At 38.7% G+C, this 25,783-nt stretch overlaps 2 protein-coding genes and 1 pseudogene across 2 annotated transcripts; all 3 read right to left on the bottom strand.

Annotated features, from left to right (window-relative positions):
* Positions 1 to 1,157: 1,157 nt before the first annotated feature.
* Positions 1,158 to 8,276, bottom strand: LOC110158072 (taste receptor type 1 member 1-like). The gene is given in 8 exon segments (XM_020922499.2): positions 1,158 to 2,083; positions 2,171 to 2,294; positions 2,713 to 2,883; positions 2,885 to 2,920; positions 3,443 to 4,153; positions 4,746 to 5,043; positions 5,858 to 5,981; positions 8,108 to 8,276. Coding segments are annotated over 8 exon segments (2,559 nt in total).
* Positions 8,277 to 9,905: 1,629 nt separating this feature from the next.
* LOC110158073 (taste receptor type 1 member 1-like) lies at positions 9,906 to 22,319 on the bottom strand. Its single transcript, XM_055165901.1, is given in 7 exon segments — positions 9,906 to 11,180; positions 11,268 to 11,391; positions 11,792 to 11,998; positions 13,940 to 14,650; positions 19,469 to 19,599; positions 19,602 to 19,765; positions 22,147 to 22,319. Coding segments are annotated over 7 exon segments (2,436 nt in total). The 3' UTR covers positions 9,906 to 10,254.
* Positions 22,320 to 24,236: 1,917 nt separating this feature from the next.
* LOC129412342 (taste receptor type 1 member 1-like) overlaps positions 24,237 to 25,783 on the bottom strand; it is a 6,959-nt pseudogene continuing 5,412 nt past the window's right edge.

Raw genomic sequence — 25,783 nt, 5'->3', positions numbered from 1 at the left:
ACACTCTGTTCCACCTTATGATGGCATGTGGTAATACCTGAAATGCTCTACTGTGTTTTTAAACTCCGCACATCTTCAATAGAACCCTTTAGATGATTTCAGACCTCTACTGAACTTAAGGTAAATGGTAGCTGTTAACATGAAAACTACTGCTACATGATACCACAAGGTGGAACAGAGCTTTTTGAGCTTTGGAGACAGACTAATAATAAGTTACTCAAACATGTGTGAATGAAACAAAATCCCTCCAGGTATGGTTTTGAGGAGCATTAGCATAATATAGGACCATGTGACTTTTTGCCATGCTGCTTAAATACCCACGTATTTAAGGTACACTTCCCATAATTCCCTTACTCCTGTATAAGCAACATAGTTTTTATCATGTGAAGAACTTGATAAAGAATAATAAGAAAGAAACTATATATTTTTTTATTTACCACACATTTAAAATATCAGGCATTACATGGCAGTATCTTTGAGAGGCAAAGATGCAGTATCAGATTCTAACTTAAGAAGCTCATTTCCACCTGCAGTCCTTAAAAAGAAAGGGAGGCTCATAAAAAGATCAAAGTGTTAAAAATAGTTTAATAATGATTAACAGCTTATTAAATGCAACTTGGTGTAGTTAATTATTTTATTTAGCACTCAATAGAATTACAAATACAAGTACTATACACTATTAAAATTATGAACTCCATAATAAAAATAAAAGACAATTATTATATATATAAAACATTTTTAATCATATGAAATAATCCTTCTGTGCTCTATATTGTGATAAATATTGTGTCATTACTTTCATCTTAAATCTATAATCTTACCAAAGTTTACCACTGCTGGTGCATAATGCAATATACAATATGTTACACAATATGCTGTGGCTGCCAGCCGTAATTCATTTTATAGATTTAGAATAATTTTTTTGTCAGAGGCATGAATTAGTTTCACTATTATCAGTTATTGTCTATTTACTTAAACAATACTTCACACTTCCAATTTTGTTATTGTGACAGGTCTAGGTAGAAAGTACAAAGGCAGAAAAATGTGCACTCTTAAATTAAACCTACATATCTTAAATTGTAGTAATAGGCCCTGCCCCTTTCCTCAATCTTTTCACAGGGCTCAGACAGCATATGATAATAAAGTACTGCGACTCATTACTCTTGTGTTTTGATATAAGTTTTAATGAGCCCCTGAAAGTACTGCTGTGTATTTTTCTCCGGTTGAAAACGTATGATGTAACATTTTGGACAGAAATACCACAAGAGGAACGAGTACAGAGACGACAGTATTGCTAATGCGCTTACTGTTTGAATGTACTTCCCTCGGTAGAGAATAAAGATGGTGGAGTACAGGATCCAAGTCAGAATCAACAGACACAGGCAAAATGTGATGGTCTTGGCTTCATTGTAGTTCTTGGGGAGGTCTTTTCCCATGTATGATACGATGAAGCTAAGAAAGCAGAGCAGCACGAGCAGTGTAACACAGGGACTGTATACTTTAAGATCAATGCCACAGCTAAGAATGATTTTGTCTTTGTACCAGTTTGTATCACTTTGAGGTTGAGGAGGTGCCGAAGTGTACACAATGAGAAGCAAAGTTCCCTGTAACATAAATATGGCCATAACCACCAACCACTGTCCATGATATTTGATCCACAGTCTGTGCAGCATGGGATACTGAGCGGCGATTTTAAAGATGTAGACGATTTGAAAGGAGCGCACAACAAAACAGGCCAAGCAAGCAGTGGAGAACTGCAGAAATGGTAAATATCTCAAAATACAAGAAGCAGTAGTAGGTTTACCAAAGTAGAAGAATACACTGATGCTGCAGAGACTGAGGCAGCCTAAAATCAGGAAACACATGGGACCACCAGCAGATTTCACCACTGGAGTGTTGTAGTTCAGGCCAAAGAGCACAGCAGTCAGGAGAGAGAGGACCACAAAAAGTACTGTTCCACCTATGATCATTATGGTAACGGCATCTTCAAACGGGATGAACTCCACAGAGCGAAGTTTACATGAGGTACTGCGTTCAGGCGACCACTCAGTCTTACCACAAGGCACACATTTGTATGGATTCACTGTAAACAACAACAAAACATATTCAATTACACAACCACACACACACTCACAATTATACACCACAGAAAAGCACAGATATCTTGTACCTGAAACATTGATGTATTCGTCTTTTTGACAAGGGACACATTTAAAACAACATTTGTGACTCCCCTCCAGACTCCTCCTGTATCCGGGCAGACACTCAGGTGAGCACTGAGATAAGGGAACCTGCTAAAAAAACACACAGCTCTATATTATTAATATAAGTAGAGGCTCAAATGAGACAACATATAAAACAAGAAATAAATGGACTAATATAGTTCATCCTTAAAGGTGCACTCTGCATCTGGTGGAGGGTTCACCACTCGCTTGTTCATGTGAAAATGTTATTGCTTTATTTAGAATGTTCCTCTCTATGGCATTAAAGGAACTGCATATGTTTTGATTTTAAATTTTAAAATGATAAAATCAAATATAGCTCTTACTGATAACAATTCTATGACTGAATGATGTGATATGATTAAGTCGTACTCTCTCCGAACCTCCAGAATTCCCTCCCTGAGCTGCAGAGGCTGCACTAGCACTGGTTCATGGCTGGCTGTAGGAGCTGGGGTTTAGGGAGTGAGGAGGTAGACCTGTACAAACATACTTGTCCATTGGTGTGCCATTGTATTTTGGATTGATTGATGGAAAAACGGGGCTCAGACTGAAAGGTGTAGAGTCCCACTGTCTCTGCTGCTCCACTGCTGTTCCAGGTGATGAGGTCAAAGTCTCCAAATGTTGGGTCACCATTTTGGTCAAACTCAATAGTGTGGTTCAGAGAGAGTGAACTTTGACCTCTTCAGCTCAGACAGGACCTGACAGGAAAACACATGAACCTCAAAGATACAACCAGTGCCAACTTACTGTTTGAGTAAATACTACATAAAATAATACATCAATACAACAGTACTTAGTAATGTAGTTATAAAAGTAATTGTATCTTTTTGACATACCCAATCCCTACAGCTGGTTCTGGTAAAGGGCCCATGTTACGCTGTTTTCTGATCAATGTTATAATGTTGTTTCCTCATCAAAAACATACCCAGAGTTGTGCTTTGTTGAGTTCTTTTCTCAAACTGAAAACACTGTTCCACCTTGTGATGTTATGTGATAATACGGGAAGTGCTCCACTGTGTTTTTTAATCTCATACACCTTCACTAGAATCAATGTTAACAGCTGATGTTTGACGTGAACAGCTACTGCTGTTACTCACACGTGTGAAACAAAACTCAACTCCAGGTATGGTTTTTGAGGAGGTGACAACATTATAACCTGAGTTAAACCGCAAAAGAGTACATTTTGTGAAATATAAAACCTTTAAACTCATTGTACTCACCATATGTGGATAGACGGTGATGTTTTTGTTGCACTTGTCATCTCCACATTGTAGTATGTTGTGTAGGGCGTGTGCTATGGCGTACACTGCCACATACACAGGGAAATTGAACGAGTTCTCTGCACTCAAAATATCATCTGGAGTCAAGTCACTACAGTTGCAAAATTGGTTACAAAACTCCCCAGGTTGATTTTCAATTTGCAAATATCTAATGAATTCATCAAACCCAGGAATGGATATCACAGGCTCTGCAATTCCAATGACAGTCCCGATATTTTTAATTCCAGGTAATTTGGGAAGGTTTTTATTCAATGCCCAAGCATCCACTGCTATCCATGTCTTGTTGGTAACATTAATTTGTATAGCAGATGGTATAAGCTGGTCAATTGTTACTTCAGTAGCGAAAACTATGATGACTTGTATTTTTTGATTCTCTATCTGCTCAAACACAGTTCTGTAATTTGTGTTTTCATTCAGTTTCTTGTTGTAGGCCAGGCAGATGCTGGTGCCCTGAATCATCTTTAAGAACACAGTGCGGCTGTCGTTGCCATAATCATTGTCAACGTTGAGGAAAGCCACCCAATGCCATTTGAAGTACAGGAGCATCTGGACTATAACTTCAACCATGTCCTTATTTGGATGGAGAGTGCGGAAAAAAGATGGGAATACATCTTTCATTGAGAAAATAGAACTGGCTGCTCCATAACTGATCTGAAAAAGAGCAGCAAGGACATTTTGTTTAATGTTACCAAATGGTGAATGAATGTATGTCATCAGATTTTTTTAATTCTTCCTTTACACACACATTACCAAAGGTGGGCAATACTCAGATACATTTACTCATTTACTTTTACTTGACTAAATGGTACTTTTCAGAGTACTTTAATAACAGTATACTTTTACTCCTGTTCTTGAGTAATTGAATGACTATTTAAAGAGCCCATATTATGCTATTTTCTTGTGTTTTGTTTCATTCAGTAAAAGGTAAACAGTTAACAGTAAAGGTAAAAGGAGCTGTGGAAAACTATTACTTCATGACATCAGAAAATGGAACAGAGCATTTTGAGCTTTGGAGATGAAGACAGATCAATAAACCAGGATCACTCAAACATGTGTGAATGAAAAAAAAGAAAAAAACACAACTCCAGGTATGTTTTTGAAGAGGTCACACCTTATTGATTGTTCACAACAATCAATTTAGCATAAAATAGGACCTTTACTGGACATTTTTCACTTTAAATGTCCAAATTTCAAAGCTAGGTAAACAATCACTTAAAACATGTACAGAAGTAAATTCAGTTACCATGGGAATCAGATGTGCCATAAACATTGGAGCTACAGTTCTGGATTCAGGACTCGTGTAGGTTCCGACCACTGCGATGACTTTGGAGACATTGTAACGTGCTGTGCTCCAGGGGCGTATGGGGTGTTTTCCTGAGAAAATGTGGAACACACCTGGAATATTCTGTGTGTCTGAGCAGTGGTCAAAGATATTATAGCCCAGAGTGACCCCGGGCAGGAGGAGACTGGAGTTATTGATCTGTTCAATAGTGAATCTCATCATCTGGAAGCGCCGGTAACTCGACAAGTAAAATTTCTTACTGGAAAAAACAAAACAGAAAATAATGAACAAATCACTTATTAATAAGTAATAAAACTGCCCAATTGAGTTACTTAAGGAAAAGTACAGATATAGGTGCAAAAAATACTCAAGTAAAAGTAAAATGACAAGATGAAAAACTAAAATGAAAAAAAAAAAAAAAAAAAAAAAAAACTTCTACTACTACTTTGGACATATTTTGAGATTTACACCAAAACAAAACCGCACAAGGGGATAAAAATATACAAATAAAATAAAATAGGTTTGGACTTGGCCAAATGGCAATTGTGTGATCTTGATTTTTCTATTCAATCTTTTTTTTTTTTTTTTATACATTTTGATTTATTACTCAGTTGTAGCTTAGGGTCATTAAGTCTTGAAAAATGTCACTCAAAATGGCATAAATCACAACAAGAACTGCAGATGGTATAATGTAGAAATTGTATTTAGAGATTAAATGTGATTCAAAACAATTACACATACTGCATCACAAGCGTGACTTTTATTTTTTTATAATTATTTATATTGACTTTAATATTTGGATCAAAAAGTGCCATTTCTCACCCAGAAAAGCAATATGCAGATAGCATGGCCCTCAAAGACATAGAATAAACACTGTATTTGATGAGCAAAATGTAAATAATAATGCATGTTATGTTAAAAAAGAAGTAAATGAATGCACATGGACAAAAAATATAGATAGATAGATAGATGGATAGAAGGGGTGGCTGCTGCTCCTACTGTCTGTACTACATCTTGTACTACACCTTTGAAATCCAGTGAAATATATTGTAAGAATTGAAGTTTTCACTCACCCAGAGCACTGCAGGGCCTCTGGTATATTATAGTATTGAGGATGATCGTCCCCATGGATATTAAAAAGTCCTCCAATCACAAAATCTCCTTCTTGGTAAAATTCAGATGCCCTAATGCTGCCTCCTCCAAATACAACACACTCAAAACACAAGAACACAAAATACAGCTCCATGTTAGACTCTTATGCAGGATGTACAGGAGGCACAAATGTTTAAATGGACAGGATCGTTTTTATGTATGTTTGAAAGGAAAAATTTACATAAAGGTAGCCAATGCAAAACTTCATCACACATTTGAGCATAATATGGGCTGGCTTCTGAATAAGTCCATCCATCTATCCATTTTTTTTTCTGCTTATCCGAGTGACTCTCGTCCAATCAGAAGATGCCTTGAAGTCTTCATCCAGTAGCAAGTTGTCAGTCTGTCAGAGGATTCGTTGCAAGCAGCAGTGTTTTAGTAACGCAGACCATTATTACCTGTCTTTGAGTATAAGCTGTCCTCTGTGTGCATTTTGTGCATCTTATGCAAGTGTTTGCTGTTTAATGTGTGTAATTGAGAGTGAGTTGTTACATTGTACTTTATCTGTTCTTTGTTGTGCTAAAGGTGTGCTTGGGCCTACTTTACCTTAAGCCTTGTACCACATTATATTGATAATGTTATGTCTTTACCTTGCAATGGTCAGTGGAGTTCTACATTCTGGTAATGTGCATTCATATTCAAGTGCTAGTTTGCCAGTTATGCAAGTTACGCACTGCATGCGTCTTAATTGGTTGTAGGCCCTGAAGCATGCCTTCGGATGAATTGCAGGTCTATAACTCACCCTTCAAATGATTCACTGTACATTGAACAATTATTATTTGTTTTTCATTTTAAAAAGGGGTTGTAGTTGCATTTTTGCAACTCTAGTGGCAGTGGTGGAACTTTACAAAGTAAAAGTAGTAAAACACTGTCCTTAAAGATAAAGTGGAACACCCCCAGCTGAAATGCCAATAGCTCCAACATATGGGCTATAAAGTTTTATAGTAATATGTTGCACCCTTTAGAGCAGGGGTGTCAAACTCATATTGGTCCGGGGGCCGTATCCAACTGACTTTGATCCCAAAGGGGCGGATCAGAAAACTCATGTCATATAAACCCCAAAAATAACAATAAGATCAAATATTTGTGTAGAGAAACACAAATCTACTACAGAAGTCTTTTTTAATTGATGAACTCTTTCTTTTACAAAATATTATAATATTATGAACAACCTGAAACTTAAAAAAAATACAATTTCAACACAATGTTTTAACATGAACTTGTTTAAAATTAACTTGTAGAAATAGGAATAAGTCAATTTTTGTTGTAAAATCCTGCACTCGGCTCCACTTTTCTCATTTTTGTCATTTTTCTGATGAGGGTGTCACGGTCAACAGTCAAAACGATCGTCCTTTAAGAGCGTTTGGAAAGAAACAAGTCTTCATTTGTGCTGCTCTGGTGGGAGGGGCCACGTACAGAGACGCTGGAGACGCTGCTGTGATAAACACCACAGAAAATTAACAAGATTTTAATAAAAAATAGAATAAAAATATTTTAGTAGAAAATCAGCCGAGGGCCAGATTAAAGGTCTTGGAGGGCCGGATCTGGCCCCCGGGCCACATGTTTGACACCTGTGCTCTAGAGGCTGTTAGAAGTAACAAGTATGAAGTTAAGATGCAATATCATGACACGCACTGGCCACCTATGTATAAAAGCTCCTGTGGTAATCGCCATTTGGACTGTTCCATGTTCTCCCTAGTGGTCGCTATAATGGTTCAGTCCACTTTGAGGGGCATGTTTGGCCTTGTCCTGCCCAGTGTTATGTTGAGCGGTTGTTTCGATTGCGTTGTGTTGGACATGTACTGTGTGCGTTAATGATAAATGTATTTCTATTTGTAATATGTATATCATTATTACTCGGTGCAGCATCTGCAATAATGCAGTTACTGTATTGGACCGTTATGGTGAAGAGGGAGCTGAGCCAAAAGGCAAAGCTCTTGATTTACCGGTCAATCTTCATTCCTACCCTCACCTATGGCCATGAGCTCTGGGTAATGACTGAAAGGACGACATCGCAGATACAAGCACTCGAAATAAATTTCCTCAGCAGGGTGGCTGGGCACTCAGTTGGAGATAGGGTGAGGAACTCCGTCACACAGGAGGAGCTCGGAGTAGAGCCGCTGCTCTTCCAAGTCGAGATGAGATAGCTGAGGTGGCTCGGGCATCTGTACCAGATGCCTCTTGGGCACCTCCCTCGGGAGATGTTCCAGGCATGTCCCACCGGAAGGAGGCCCTGGGGAGGCCCAGTTCAGAACTGCTTTGCACCAGCTTGGAACCAGCCGAAGTTCTCGAGCACAGAGGACAGGAGCAGTCCGCCCAGACCTGTAATTCACAGCGCATCCTTGATTTCCCTGCATGGAACCAGTGCGCTGAGGACAGCACGGAACCGCTTGGACCCAGACCATAGTGCACTGGTCTTAATCGCCCTCGTCTAGAACCAGGACATGGAGGACAGAGCCTCCGGACCTATCTGACCAACACATTTGGCACAAGACCAAGGACCGGACCCCCAATCCCGTCCTGAGGGGCTGTGCGCTAAGGTGAGTGCTCCCAAGTCTTTACTGTTGTCGGCTGCTGCTGTACAGTAAACCAAACAGTGCTTCTGCTCTGGGATGATGTGCGGTGCGTTGCGTACAAAGTTATAGGCTACATGCTGCTGTTTTATGAGTTATGGTAATAACTTGAGATGAGGACAGCCCGCGGTGTTAACAGGGAACATCGCTACCTTTTGCAGGTGGAGGTACCTCTGTTTCCCTGATGTTTTTTTACTACACTTACTGCTACATGACATGACATCACAAGTTGGAACAGAGCTTTTTGAGCTTTGGAGATGCAGACAGACTAATAATAAGTTACTCAAACATGTGTGAATGAAACAAAACTTAGTGTAGTTAATTATTTTATTTAGCACTCAATAGAATAACAAATACAAGTACTATACACTGGTAAAATTATGGACTCCATAATTAAAATAGAAGACAATTTTGTGTATATATATATATATATATATATGTGCTGTCCTCACGACACGTGACTGGGTGAAGCTAGACAGCCAGCGAACTAATAAAGAAAGCTCCGTACACAAGGCGTACTTTTCTTGTTTTATGGAGGTCTCTTGCATGTGGTGATACATTAATATAGTAACTGAAACATACAGAAAAAGAAATGAACATTACCAACTACACAGCACGTTTGATGTACAAATATAAGTAGCTAGCTTATACATGTGTATTACTGCAGTAGTTAGCAACAAGTTCCAATATTCATATGAAAAGAAAGAAAACACACACACAGCCCCAAACAAGTGCTTGTGAACTCTCAAATACTTACAAGACGAAAATTTGCCAAGGTTCAAACGTTAGAAACAAAATCAGCGTGTACAAGAAAGTTATACGGACTTCTGCCGTGGAACTGCTCCATTTGTGCGGAGAAAAACGTCAAAGATCATATGTAACATAAGAGCGCTCACTCTGCACGAAAAACAAAACGATCCTTAATGGTGAAGATGTCCCACTCTGACAACCTTACCCAAATATTTTTAACAGTTTGGCAACAAAGAAATAAACGTATTTAATTACCAATGAATTAACTTATTTATTACTTTTTAACTGACTTATTAACTTATGAAATATGAACCTTATGAAATGATGTCTTTTATCCCAAAGACATGACAATATATATATATATATATATATATATATATATATATATATATATATATATATATATATATATATATATATATATATATATATATATATATAATGACACAATATTTATCACAATATAGAGCACAGAAGGATTATTTCATATGGTTAAAACAGTTATATATATATATACACAAACACACACACACATATATACATATAAAACAGTTTTAATCATATGAAATAATCCTTCTGTGCTCTATATTGTGATAAATATTGTGTCATTACTTTCATCTTAAATCTATAATCTTAATATATCTTTACTACTAAGCCGGTGCTTAATGCAATATACAGTATGTTACACAATGTGCTGTGGGTGCCAGCAGTAATCAGAACAGAATTCATATTGTAGATTTAAAATATTTTTTTGTGGCTTAAATTTGCTTTTGAGTTACTGTGTCATAGGCATGAATTAGTTTCAGTATTATCAGTTATTGTCTACTTAGTTTTTTTTGTTATTGTGACAGGTCTAGGTAGAAGGTAGAAAGGCAGAAAAATTTGCACTCTTAAAGTAAACCTACATATCTTAAATTGTAGAAATTAGCCCTGCCCCTTTCCTCAATCTTTTCACAGGGCTCAGACAGCATATGATAATAAAGTACTGCGACTCATTACTCTTGTGTTTTGATATAAGTTTTAATGAGCCCCTGAAAGTACTGCTGTGTGTTTTTCTCCGGTTGAAAACGTATGATGTAACATTTTGGACAGAAATACCACAAGAGGAACGAGTACAGAGACGACAGTATTGCTAATGCGCTTACTGTTTGAATGTACTTCCCTCGGTAGAGAATAAAGATGGTGGAGTACAGGATCCAAGTGAGAATCAACAGACACAGGCAAAATGTGATGGTCTTGGCTTCATTGTAGTTCTTGGGGAGGTCTTTTCCCATGTATGATACGATGAAGCTAAGAAAGCAGAGCAGCACGAGCAGTGTAACACAGGGACTGTATACTTTAAGATCAATGCCACAGCTAAGAATGATTTTGTCTTTGTACCAGTTTGTATCACTTTGAGGTTGAGGAGGTGCCGAAGTGTACACAATGAGAAGCAAAGTTCCCTGTAACATAAATATGGCCATAACCACCAACCACTGTCCATGATATTTGATCCACAGTCTGTGCAGCATGGGATACTGAGCGGCGATTTTAAAGATGTAGACGATTTGAAAGGAGCGCACAACAAAACAGGCCAAGCAAGCAGTGGAGAACTGCAGAAATGGTAAATATCTCAAAATACAAGAAGCAGTAGTAGGTTTACCAAAGTAGAAGAATACACTGATGCTGCAGAGACTGAGGCAGCCTAAAATCAGGAAACACATGGGACCACCAGCAGATTTCACCACTGGAGTGTTGTAGTTCAGGCCAAAGAGCACAGCAGTCAGGAGAGAGAGGACCACAAAAAGTACTGTTCCACCTATGATCATTATGGTAACGGCATCTTCAAACGGGATGAACTCCACAGAGCGAAGTTTACATGAGGTACTGCGTTCAGGCGACCACTCAGTCTTACCACAAGGCACACATTTGTATGGATTCACTGTAAACAACAACAAAACATATTCAATTACACAACCACACACACACACACAATTATACACCACAGAAAAGCACAGATATCTTGTACCTGAAACATTGATGTATTCGTCTTTTTGACAAGGGACACATTTAAAACAACATTTGTGACTCCCCTCCAGACTCCTCCTGTATCCGGGCAGACACTCAGGTGAGCACTGAGATAAGGGAACCTGCTAAAAAAAAAAAAAAAAAAAAACCCCACACAACTCTATATTATTAATATAAGTAGAGGCTCAATGAGACAACATATAAAACTAGAAATAAATGGACTAATATAGTATATATAATTTATGTTTTGATTTTAAATTTTAAAATGATGATATCAAATCATCAAAAGTTTTTACTGATAACAATTCTGTGGCTAATTATTTCATACTCTCTCTGATCTGAACCTCACTACCTAAACCCTAGCACCTGCAGCCAGTCAGGAATCACTGCAACAGTGCCTCACATGAAAGCTCAGATCCTCCAGAATTCCCTCCCTGAGCTGCAGAGGCTGCACTAGCACTGGTTCGTGACTGGCTGTAGGAGCTGGGGTTTAGGGAGTGAGGAGGTAGACCTGTACAAACATACTTGTCCATTGGTGTGCCATTGTATTTTGGATTGATTGATGGAAAAACGGGGCTCAGACTGAAAGGTGTAGAGTCCCACTGTCTCTGCTGCTCCACTGCTGTTCCAGGTGATGAGGTCCAAGTCTCCAAAAGTCGGGTCACCATTTTGGTCAAACTCAATAGTGTGGTTCAGGAGAGTGAACTTTGACCTCTTCAGCTCAGACAGGACCTGACAGGAAAACACATGAACCTCAAAGATACAACCAGTGCCAACTTACTGTTTGAGTAAATACTACATAAAATAATATACTAATTAGTGCTGTCATGCGATTAAAAAAATTCAGAGATTAATTAATTATGATCTGTAATTAATTAATCTAATTAATCACATTTTAATCTCACCAAAAATTGCTGAGAAAAGCCTTCAATTTGAGGTATTTTCATTTAAATTCATTATTACATTATTGTGGCAGATCAGAAGACTAATATAGATTTTAAAAAGTGACTTTATAAAGTCATTTATTGTTTAACAAATCTCTCCAAATTGGCTGTTGAGCCCAAGTCTCCATGAATAAGAAACTGTTTGTTGTAAAGTAGTAAAGACGAGGAAATCTGAACATAATAACTTTTGTCTTCTTAAAGACAATAAAAAGTCCAGTCTTTCCTTAACCATATTAAAAATATTATTGATAGAGAAATGCTTTATATATGAGATCACTGGTTTTAGTCCTGGTTTAGACCTGGTTTAGTCCTGGAATGGATTAATCCTGGTTTTAGTCCTGGTGTTAGTCCTGGTGTTAGTCCTGGTTTTAGTTCTGGTTTTAGTTCTGGTTTTAGTTCTGGTTTTAGTTCTGGTTTAGACCTGGTTTAGACCTGGTTTAGACCTGGTTTTAGTTCTGGTTTTAGTCCTGGTTTAGTCCTGGTTTAGTCCTGGTTTAGTCCTGGTTTAGACCTGGTTTTAGTCTTGGTGTTAGTTCTGGTTTAGAGGCGCACAGGAGGAAGCTCGGTTTACGCCGCGTACGCGAGAAAACACGATCCACACGCGGCTCACGGGAGGACAGCGATGTCCGCGCAGTAACTACGGAAGGAAACGTGGTCCGCGCGTTCTCAGGGTAATGACGATGATGAAGGTGTGTGTTTGTTTGTGTGTGTTTGTGTGTGTGTCCCCTCATGTGGCAGGTCACTATAGGACAGTAGTGCAGACATCATGAGCCTATGCAGGTTGTTTTCAGGCGATATTATATTTGTTATTTTCTTTTATATTTCACGTCGGGAGAATAATTTCCAAGACACGAATGTGTTTTTACCTGTGCACTGCTGACTCTGTTCTACTGGCTCTACGACCTCGTCCATTGTGCGACTGACGCCGCCAACGTTAACATGACGTTTACATCGGGTGTTACTGCGCGCGTTTTGTGTGAGTTTCCAGCAATGAGTGGAATTACGGAAATAAAAAAATTTATAAATGTGTTTTGTGTGTGTGTGTGTTGTTGTCCCAACAACACATAAAAACAGGTTTTATAATAAAGAAACTCACATACAGAAACACTAAAGTTAGAGATTAAAAATGAGATTAACGCGATTAAAAAAACATAACGCGCTAAATATGACTGTAATTAATTAATCACAATTAACGCGATAATTTGACACCCCTAATACTAATACAGTGCTTAGTAATGTAGTTATAACAGTAATTGTATCTTTTTGACATACCCAATCCCTACAGCTGGTTCTGGTAAAGGGCCCATGTTACGCTGATTTCTAATTGATGTTATAATGTTGTTTCCTCATCAAAAACATACCCAGGGTTCTTCTCTCACACAGAAAACACTCTGTTCCACCTTGTGATGTTATGTGATTATACGAGAAGTGCTCCACTGTGTTTTTAAACCCCATACACCTTCACTAGAATTGCTGTTAACTTCAAACAGCTGATATTTGAAGTGAACAGCTACTGCTGTGCCACTTCATGATATAACACAGAGCATTTTGAGCTTTGGAGACGCAGACAGATAAGAATAATAAAGGATTACTCACATATGTTAAACAAAACTCAACTCTGAGTATGTTTTTGAGGAGATGACCACATTAACATTATAACATGACTTAAAGCTCGTAAGAGTACACTTTGTGAAATATAAAACTTTTAACCTTCTCAGATTGTACTCACCATATGTGGATAGACGGTGATGTTTTTGTTGCACTTGTCGTCTCCACATTGTAGTATGTTGTGTAGGGCGTGTGCTATGGCGTACACTGCCACATACACAGGGGTATTGAACGAGTTGTCTGCACTCAAAATATCATCTGGAGTCAAGTCACTACAATTACAAAATTGGTTGCAAAACTCCCCAGGTTGATTTTCAATTTGCAAATATCTAATGAATTCATCAAAACCAGGAATGGATATCACAGGCTCTGCAATTCCGATGACAGTTCCGATACTTTTGATTCCAGGTAATTTGGGAAGGTTTTTATTTAATGCCCAAGCATCCACAGCTATCCATGTCTTGTTGGTAACATTCATTTGTATAGCAGATGGTATAAGATTTTCAACTATCCATTCAGTAGCAAAAACTATGATGACTTGTATTTTTTGATTCTCTATCTGCTCAAACACAGTTCTGTAATTTGTGTTTTCATTCAGTTTCTTGGTGTAGGCCAGGCAGATGCTGGTGCCCTGAATCATCTTTAAGAACACAGTGCGGCTGTCGTTGCCATAATCATTGTCCATGTTGAGGAAAGCCACCCAATGCCATTTGAAGTACAGGAGCATCTGAACTAAAACTTCAACCACATCCTTATTGGGGTGGACAGTGCGGAAAAAAGATGGGAATACATCTTTCATTGAGAAAATAGAACTGGACGCTCCATAACTGATCTGAAAAAGAGCAGCAAGGACATTTTGTTTAATGTTACCAAATGGTGAATGAATGTACAGTACAGTCCACATACATTACCAGAGGCAGGTAGTACTCAGTACATTATAAAGAGCCCATATTATACTATTTTCTTGTGTTTTGTTTCATTCATTAAAGGTGTTGGGAAAGTTCATTTTCTATATGAACTAATTCAAAGTTCAGAATTGTTTATAGTTAATAGTTCATTTATAGTTCCTAAAATGAAGACAGACAGCAATTATTTGATCAGTTTTGACAATGAAACTATGTATTAGATTTCATCCTTATCCATCCACGGTTCACATTAGCATTTAGGGAACAGTATTTCCCTACTGAACTGTCTGTTCAGTCCACACTAGCAGCTGCAGCTTTCACCCCTACCGCACAGACCATACAGTCTATGGCAAGGGATTCTGGGAGCTGTATCCAACCTACTTTGATCCCAAAGGATCAAAAAACTCATACCCCAAAAATAGCAATAACAGAAATCTTTTTTAATTGATGAACTCTTTCTTTTACAAAATATTATAATATTATGAACAACCTGAAACTTTAAGAAAAATGCAATTTCAACACAATGTTTTAACATGAACTTGTATGCAAATACGAATAAGTAAATTTTTCTTGGAAAATCCTGTGCTTGGTGTCCACTTTTCAAATTTTGCTGATGAGGGTGTCACGGTCAACAGTCAAAACGATCGTCCTTTAAAGGTTGTATAGAGGATTTTCCAAGGAACGAGAAATCCAGCGACTGTTTGTCCTTTTTCAAATGTTGCGCATGCGTGAAACCACCCCCCCTCCCCTACAGCTCCCTACGTAGAAACGCCTTCTCCCACCTCCTCTTTACGCCAGAAACAGGTTTGTTTACAGCCGGTGCGCTGCACATGACTTGTAAACAACTAACTACAGTGTTGGTTAGGCAAGGCGGAGAAGTGAGGAGCGGGGGGAGCGGGTGTGCGGACATTTCGTTCGCGGACGAGAAGTGAGGAGCAGGGAGAAGAGCGGAGCAGGGAGAGAGGAGAGGAGAGAGGAGAGGGGAGCGGGTGCGCGGAGATTCCGTGCCCGGAGAAGTGAGGAGCAGGGGGAAGAGCGGAACGGGCAGCGGGGACAGGAGCAGGAAAGGGGTGCAGAGAAGGTTGCGTGGAGATTCAGTGCGAATGAACTAGCTACAACATGCAGCAGCAAGCGGACTCTTTCTTTGCCTTGAAAATTACGTTTTCAGACATAGGATATCGCTTTCATGTCCTGAAAAATGTTTGTCTAGCTCTTGGAAATAAAGTACGTTTTCATAATAAGCAGAAGTGACCTGTCCAGGAGTAATTTGGCGACCAATGCGTCAGTCTTTAGACCCTGCGTCTGTTTCAGTTGCGCCATCGCTGGAATGAATCTATAAGAATCACCTTAGTTTGGCTTCGCTGCTTTTCCCCTTGTCTTCTTCTTTCAGCGACCTCAAAAACGGACTTTCTTTTGCGGCTAACTGCTCCTGGATTCTTGTCTGCCATTGCAACAAACTTTGTGCTAACTGCGAGGAAGATATAGGTAAAAAAAAGCCGCTAAGAACTGTTGCGTTGGTGGAGTAAACAGCGTCTGTGCGGCTTGGCGTCTGTGGACTGCGTGACAGGCGTACGTAAACCATGTACCGGCGGCGCGCAGGCAAGTCAGTTACGCTAGAAACGTAGGGAGTTTGATTGACAGCCTGTCAGCTCACAGATAACGAGGCAGTGTCGTTATCTATTGGCAAATGTTTAGCCCCACCACGTCCAGAGTTGATGAATTTTTATTCTCTTTTTTTTGGTCATCATAATTACAAGGCTACTGCACCTCTATAATGCTATCATTGACAACTTGAAACAAAAAAAAAATCCTCCATGCAACCTTTAAGAGCGTTTGGAAAAGAGGCAATTCTTCATTTGTGCTGCTCTGGTGGGAGGGGCCACGCACAGAGGCAGATGCTGCTATGGTACAGAAAATTACCAATATTTTAATAGAAAATATAATTTTAATATTTTAGTAGTAATCAGCCGAGGGCCAGATTAAAGGTCTTCGAGGGCCGGATCCAGCCCCCGGGCCATATGTTTGACACGCCTGGTCTATGGTATAGATGAATTATTTGTTTATGAACACAGCGGATGTTGTCTGTGCGGTTAACATGAAATTTAAACACTAGCTAACACTGTTGTTGGCATTAAAACAGTTTATCGCCGTGTGATAAAATAAGTCATGCTAAGTTAGTGAGTGGGATACTTAATGACACATATGCATTAAATCAGGTGAGAGTGTAAATGATGAGAAATGATGGGAGCGCCTGAAATCTGCTGAAATCCTACGAGACACTGACATGATCCCAAACAGGACAGCGGCTCTTTCTGCTGGAGATATGCGCAGTAGAGCGCTTTACTTTGTTTTGTCTTGTTTCAGTGATGCATGCGACGCAAGTGGCTAGTGATCTTGCGAGATTAAATGTTTTTCCATTACCTATTAAGGACTCTTTACGGTGTGTTTAGCCAGGTTTTCGCCTGGAACACTAAAGAAATTTGGCACTCTATTGAACAAAGTTAAATAAAAGCACATGCTGTTCACAGACACCAGTTTGTTCATCAGACAGTAATAGAGAACCTGCAGTCACGTGACCGTTTCTGTTGTGGCCGCCATATTGACGGTCCCGACGATGGTAGCTCTACTGACATGGCTTATCTGTGGTTGGGTCATAAATTCCCAGTTTTATGGCAGCCAGTGTGCGAAATATGGGGAGTGCCACCCCGATTAACCCATCACACCCTCTAAAAAGCCTCAAAAAAAAAAAAAAAAGTCCAGACATCATCCCATACGGATCAGCCCAATGTTCCCGATGTTCCTCCAATTGTGAGAGGTATTTATGTTCCCCATTAAAACCGCAGGCCTCATCCTCCTCATCCCAACTTATCACCACAGCAGCATGTAGAACTTTGTACGTAACTCACCGCACATCAGCACGGAGCAGAAGCACTGAGTTTGGGTAACAGCAGCAGCCAACAGCTGTAAAGACATAGGAGCACTCACTGTAGCGCACAGCCTCTCAAGACGGGATTAGGGGGTCCGGTCCTTGGTCTTCTGCCGTCCTCCGAGTGCGTTGGTCAGATCGGTCCGGAGGCTCCGTTCTCCATGTCCTGGTTCCAGAGGGGGGCGAGCAAGACCCGTGTGCAATGGATTAGATCCGAGCGGTTCCGTGCCGTCGTCCGCGCGCTGGTTCTGTGTGGGGAAAGTGAGAATGCGCTGTGGACTCCAATACTGCGACTGGTTCCGAGGTGGTGCAGCATCCAGATAGAAGTGTGAATCCAGTTTGGTTGGCTATATGTTGTTTTGAGGGATCCATCCTCCGCACACTTGGTTCTTCCCATGGAAAGCGCTTCTCAGGCCGAAGCACCGAACATTACTCCCTGCTCCCGGTCCTCTGAGCCTGGCCTGAACCAGAGCTGCTCCCACTGGGTCAGGACTCTAGTCCGACTGTAGCATTTCTCACACTAGGCTAAATGCAGCTCATTTTATAAGTTCAATCAGTTGAATAACGCCTATTCAGTTTACGCTGTCTGTGGCATTCACTGTGGTGTCGTTTTCTTTTTTCACATTTGAGTCTGTATTGCTCAGCATTTCAGGGATGGGTATTTCGCACTCTGATGGCACCTTCACTTGTTTCATCTGTCATCTTCAACCGGGATCTGATACAACTGAACCCCTGTGTCGTTATCTCTCTGCTAATTACAGCTCTGTGTACAACACTTTTCTGGCGTGTGTCTTAATGAGAAAATTAAAGGAATGACTCGAAAATGTGCTAACTTTACAATGGCAGTCTATTGGCGGTCTGGCTCGCGGGACCGCAGGAAGTGGATCAGGGCAAGGCTGTGACGTCACATGCAGTTTCTCTATAGATCTTTTTTACAATGGCCGGAAGTGCAGCGATGTCGGGTAAACGCCACTTACGTTAATGCTTTTCTATGGCAAAATATCTGTGGAAATGTCTCGCGTATTTTCCACTCGCTTCATAAATCTGCCCATTCACCAAATCTTCATCCAACAAGGTCAACAAAGGACATATTCTGTCCATGAAGAATTTAACCACAACTATCAAGGTAAGAAAAGCAAAAACGTAAAGGCGAACAACGACTAACATTAGTGTCTACTCCTGAACAAAACTAATGTTATGGTCATGAATAAAACATAAGTAACTTATTAACACAGGCTGATTCTACAATTAAAATAAAAAAATCGATTTCTTGATGTCGATATTAGCATAGAGAGATTTGTGCAGTTTAAATGCTCGTTATGTAATCTGAGAACATCTGTAGCATTCAAACTGCACAAATATCTACATCATGAAATCGATTTTAAATTTTAATTCTACAATCAGTCTGAGTTAACAAGTAACTTATTAACAAATTACTTATTACTTATGTTTTAGTTTTGCTCAGGAGTAGTTTACTAATGTTTGTTGTTATTACAGTGGTTTCAGTTCACATTCATGAATGCGTTCATGAACTATCGTTCAATGAACGCATTCAGGTACCACACTGAGTAAGGTAAGGTAAACAACTAACAGTAAAGGTGAAAGGAGCTGTTAACTTGAAAACTACTTGATGACGTCAGAAGGTGGAGCAGAGCATTTTGAACTTTGGAGATGGAGACAGACTAATAAACCAGGATGTTTTTGATGAGGTAACAATATATAACACATCTTATTGATTGTTGGATGGATATTTTTCACTTTAAACATCCAAATTTCAAAGCTTAACACTTAAAACATGTACAGAAGTAAATTCAGTTACCATGGGAATCAGATGAGCCATAAACATTGGAGCTACAGTTCTGGTTTTAGGACTCGTGAAGGCTCCGACCACTGCGATGACTTTGGAGACATTGTAGCGTGCTGTGCTCCAGGGGCGTATGGGTGTTTTCCTGAGAAAATGTGGAAAACACCTGGAATATTCTGTGTGTCTGAGCAGTGGTCAAAGATATTATAGCCCAGAGTGACCCCGGGCAGGAGGAGACTGGAGTTATTGATCTGTTCAATAGTGAATCTCATCAGCTGGAAGCGCCGGTAATTTGACTTGAGAAATCTCTTACTGGAAAAAATAAAGATAATGAACATATGACTTATTAATAATTTATATAACTGCCCAATTGAGTTACTTAAGGAAAAGTACAGATATAGGTGCAAAAAATACTCAAGTAAAAGTAAAATAACAAGATGAAAAAACTAAAATGAAAAAAAAAAAGTTCTATTACTTTTTTTGAGATATAACAACAACATTTTCTTTCATGTACACCAAAATAAGACATATACATAATTCAAAAACTATCACAAGAGGGATAAAAACATAAAAATAAAACAAAATGCAGTATTAAAAAGGTTTGGACTTGGCCAAATGGCAATTGTGTGATCTTGCTTTTTCTATTCAATATTTATTTATTTTGAATCCATTTACATACATTTTGATTTATTACTCAATTGTAGCTTAGGGTCATTAAATCTTGAAAAATATCACTCAAAATTCCATAAATTGCTAATTGAACTGCAGGTGCAGACATAGAAACACTGTATTTGATGAGCAAAATGTAAATAAAAATACGTTATGTTCAAAAAGAAATAAATGAATGCACATCGACAAAAAAAAAAATAAATAAAAAATACAGACAGATAGATAGATAGACAGAAGGGGAGCTGCTGCTCCTACTGTCAGTTGTAACCTGTACTACACCTGTAGCCTCCTAGGACCTGGCATCCACACATGTAGACTTACAGTCGTGGATAAAATTGTTGGTACCCCTCTGGCAATGAAAGAAAAATCAACATTCATCACTGAAATAACTTGAAGCTGATAAAAGAAATAATAAATAAAAAATTACAGAAAATTATCCAACAAAAATCAAACATTGCTTTTCACCTGTGATTCAACAGAATGATTTGAAAAAACAAAATAATGAAACTGGCCTAGACAAAAATGATGGTTCCCTTAAATATAGAAGAACACTCCAGAACAGTCCAATGTTTTGTTCTTAGCCATTCTTGGGTGTTTTTGGCTGTGTGTTTTGGGTCATTATCCTGTTGGAAGACCCATGACCTACAACCGAGATTAAGCTTTCTGACACTAGGCAACACATTTCGGTCCAAAATACCTTGATAGTTTTGAGATTTCATTGTATCTTGCACATATTCAAGACACCCTGTGCCAGATGCAGCAAAACAGCCCCAGAACATAAACAAGTCTCCTCCATGCTTCACAGTAGGGACAGTGTTATTTTCTTAGTGTGCTTCATTTTTGTGTCTGTGAACATAGAGCTGATGTGCCTTGCTAAAGAGCTCCAGTTTTGTCTCATCTGTTCAAAGAACATTCTCCCAGAAGCTTTGTGGCTTGTCAATATGCATTGTGACAAATTCCAGTCTCACTTTTTTCTGATTTACTTTCAACAGTGGTGTCCTCACATGAAGTCCACTTTAGCTCAAACAGTGACGGATGGTGCGATCTGACACTGATGTACCTTGCCCTTCGAGTTCACGTTTAATTCGTTTGGAGGTTGTTCTGGGCTCTTTGGTTCCATTCGTATGATCCATCTCTTCAATTTGTCATAAATTTTCCTCTTGCGGCCGCATCCATGGAGGTTGGCTTCAGTCCTGTGAACCTTAAACTTCTGAAGAACATGTGCAACTGTAATCACAGGAACATCAAGCTGCTTGGAGACGGTCTTATTGTCTTTATCTTTAACCTGATTGTCTATCATTTTCTTTCTAGTCTCCTGACACAGTTCTCTTCTTCACTTTTTCTGGTCCATGTTCAGTGTTGTGTCCATCATGTCTACAACAGCACAGTGACAACATGTCCCCCTTTAAACAGGCAGACTGACTGAGGACAAGTTTGAAGACACCTGTGATGCCAATTAAAGGACACACCGAAGTTTAACATGTCCCTATTGTTCAGTTACTTACAATCTTTTCTAGGGGTACCATCATTTTTGTCCAGGCCAGTTTCATTAGTTTGTTTTTTAAATAATTTAGTTGAACAACAATTCAAAAACAGTGTCTGATTTTCATTGGTTATTTTTCAGGAATTTTTTATTTGTTATTGCTTTTCTTAGTTTCAAGTTATTTTTGTAAAAATGGTTGATATTTCTTTCATTACCAGAGGGGGACCAACAATTTTATCCACGACTGTATATGTCCAACACATTTTGGGTTGTTCAGGCACTTAATAAATAGTTTCTGCAAATCATTATTCAATTGTGACTTTATTGTGTTCCATCAAAATTGTTAAAATTTGCATTTTATATATCATAAGTGGAAACATATAAAACTATTATAAAAATATAATTCTTTGTTTTTGCACTCATCAGGTCCCAGTCAGCCCAAATAACAAAGAGAAATCAATAAAACATGCCATGCAAGAGTTCGGGTCTTAGGAGGTTAAAACCCAGAGAAATAAATTGTAAAAATTGACTTTTGACTCACCCAGAGCACTGCAGGGCCTCTGGTGTATTATAGTATTGGGGATGATCATCCTCATGGATATTAAAAAGTCCCCCAATCACAAAGTCTCCTTCTTGGTAAAATTCAGATGCCCTAATGCTGCCTCCTCCAAATACAACACACTCAAAACATAAGAACACAAAATACAGCTCCATGTTAGACTCTTATGCAGGATGTACAGGAGGTACAAATGTTTAAATGGACAAGATCATGTATGTTTGGAGACAAAATTTACATAATGGTAGCGAATGCAAAACTTCATGACGCATTTGAGCATAACATGGGTCAGCTTCTGAATAAGTCCATTGTTTAATTCATTTCACACAGGTTATTCAGTAACACAGAGTAACAGTGGTAGTGGTACTTTTAATTGCAGTAGTGTCTAAGGAAGGAGTAATAGTCATTTTTATTTTAGTACGTCATTTTAGCCATGGGTGGGAGCGTGGTGTATGTATTGTGTTTTGTTTTTGTGTGATGCTAACTGTAGGCTCTGCTCTGTCTGAGGCTTTATTAGACTTTAATCTGTGCTTTATTTTAACACAATTTGATCACAAATAGCTGATTTAGCTGGAACTCCAACAGGTGAGATTATTCATGCTGTTAAACAAGTCTCTTGCACATAAAATTACAGTCACAAGCTACCTTTTGGTTGAAAATCAAACACCTACACAGGACCATGAAAGCTCATTTTGTGTGTTTCTTGAGTTTTTGGACAATCACAACAGTGTTTGCTATGGTGTCATCATGATAACTTGTAAACATCCCACCAAATAAAGATAATGTGGAACACCCCCAGCTGATGTGCCAGCAGCTCTAACACATGGGCTATAAAATTCTATGGCAATATGTTGCGCCCTCTAGAGGTTGTTAGAAGTAATAAGTATGAAGTTAAGACTCATGACAAATACTGGCCACAACACCTATATGTAAATGACTATAAAATGTCTCCTCCTCTACGTGAATATAATGCAAATGAAAACAAATGGACTAATTCAACCGTATTATCTACACTTCCTATTTCAAATAAATTCTGCACGACTGACACCAAAACCACACGAACACGAAAAGGCTCATGTAACTTGTATGCCTTAAACAGTAGGCTAATCCAGCAACAATTACAATTGGTACTACAAACATGTTTTTGTTTAGGAAAGTGTCAGTTAAAGAGCCAATATTACACATTTTTCTATCCTTCTCTCAAACAGAAAACACTCTGTTCCACCTTATGATGGCATGTGGTAATACCTGAAATGCTCTACTGTGTTTATAAACTCTGCACATCTTCAATAGAATCCTTTAGATGATTTCAGACCTCTACTGAACTTAAGGTAAATGGTAGCTGTTAACATGAAAACTACTGCTACATGATACCACAAGGTGGAACAGAGCTTTTTGAGCTTTGGAGACAGACTAATAATAAGTTACTCAAACATGTGTGAATGAAACTAAATCCCTCCAGGTATGGTTTTGAGGAGGTAACAACATTCGAATCTGGCCTAAAGCTCACAAGAGTCAATTTAGCATAATATAGGACCATGTGACTTTTTTGCCATGCTGCTTAAATACCCACGTATTTAAGGTACACTTCCCATAATTCCCTTACTCCTGTATAAGCAACATACTTTTTATCATGTGAAGAACTTGATAAAGAATAATAAGAAAGAAACTATATATTTTTAAATTTACCACACATTTAAAATATCAGGCATTACATGGCAGTATCTTTGAGAGGCAAAGATGCAGTATCAGATTCTAACTTAAGAAGCTCATTTCCACCTGCAGTCCTTAAAAAGAAAGGGAGGCTCATAAAAAGATCAAAGTGTTAAAAATAGTTTAATAATGATTAACAGCTTATTAAATGCAACTTGGTGTAGTTAATTATTTTATTTAGCACTCAATAGAATTACAAATACAAGTACTATACACTATTAAAATTATGAACTCCATAATAAAAATAAAAGACCTTCTGTGCTCTATATTGTGATAAATATTGTGTCATTATTTTCATCTTAAATCTATAATCTTACCAAAGTTTACCACTGCTGGTGCATAATGCAATATACAATATGTTACACAATATGCTGTGGCTGCCAGCTGTAATTCATTTTATAGATTTAGAATAATTTTTTTGTCAGAGGCATGAATTAGTTTCACTATTATCAGTTATTGTCTATTTACTTAAACAATACTTCACACTTCCAATTTTGTTATTGTGACAGGTCTAGGTAGAAAGTACAAAGGCAGAAAAATGTGCACTCTTAAACTAAATCTACATATCTTAAATTGTAGTAATAGGCCCTGCCCCTTTCCTCAATCTTTTCACAGAGCTCAGACAGCATATGATAATAAAGTACTGCGACTCATTACTCTTGTGTTTTGATATAAGTTTTAAAGAGTCCCTGAAAGTACTGCTGTGTGTTTTTCTCCGGTTGAAAACGTATGATGTAACATTTTGGACAGAAATACCACAAGAGGAACGAGTACAGAGACGACAGTATTGCTAATGCGCTTACTGTTTGAATGTACTTCCCTCGGTAGAGAATAAAGATGGTGGCGTACAGGATCCAAGTCAGAATCAACAGACACAGGCAAAATGTGATGGTCTTGGCTTCATTGTAGTTCTTGGGGAGGTCTTTTCCCATGTATGATAAGATGAAGCTAAGAAAGCAGAGCAGCACGAGCAGTGTAACACAGGGACTGTATACTTTAAGATCAATGCCACAGCTAAGAATGATTTTGTCTTTGTACCAGTTTGTGTCACTTTGAGGTTGAGGAGGTGCCGAAGTGTACACAATGAGAAGCAAAGTTCCCTGTAACATAAATATGGCCATAACCACCAACCACTGTCCATGATATTTGATCCACAGTCTGTGCAGCATGGGATACTGAGCGGCGATTTTAAAGATGTAGACGATTTGAAAGGAGCGCACAACAAAACAGGCCAAGCAAGCAGTGGAGAACTGCAGAAATGGTAAATATCTCAAAATACAAGAAGCAGTAGTAGGTTTACCAAAGTAGAAGAATACACTGATGCTGCAGAGACTGAGGCAGCCTAAAATCAGGAAAAACACATGGGACCACCAGCAGATTTCACCACTGGAGTGTTGTAGTTCAGGCCAAAGAGCACAGCAGTCAGGAGAGAGAGGACCACAAAAAGTACTGTTCCACCTATGATCATTATGGTAACGGCATCTTCAAACGGGATGAACTCCACAGAGCGAAGTTTACATGAGGTACTGCGTTCAGGCGACCACTTCAGTCTTACCACAAGGCACACATTTGTATGGATTCACTGTAAACAACAACAAAACATATTCAATTACACAACCACACACACACACACAAATTATACACCACAGAAAAGCACAGATATCTTGTACCTGAAACATTGATGTATTCGTCTTTTTGACAAGGGACACATTTAAAACAACATTTGTGACTCCCCTCCAGACTCCTCCTGTATCCGGGCAGACACTCAGGTGAGCACTGAGATAAGGGAACCTGCTAAAAAACACACAGCTCTATATTATTAATATAAGTAGAGGCTCAAATGAGACAACATATAAAACTAGAAATAAATGGATATAGTATATATAATTTATGTTTTGATATTAAATTT

The sequence above is a fragment of the Boleophthalmus pectinirostris genome, unplaced genomic scaffold (assembly GCF_026225935.1).
Source record: "Boleophthalmus pectinirostris isolate CB_2022bp ecotype Guang Dong unplaced genomic scaffold, ASM2622593v1 HiC_scaffold_8, whole genome shotgun sequence".
Taxonomy (NCBI): domain Eukaryota; kingdom Metazoa; phylum Chordata; class Actinopteri; order Gobiiformes; family Gobiidae; genus Boleophthalmus; species Boleophthalmus pectinirostris.
This window is presented reverse-complemented; position numbering and strand designations above follow the sequence as displayed.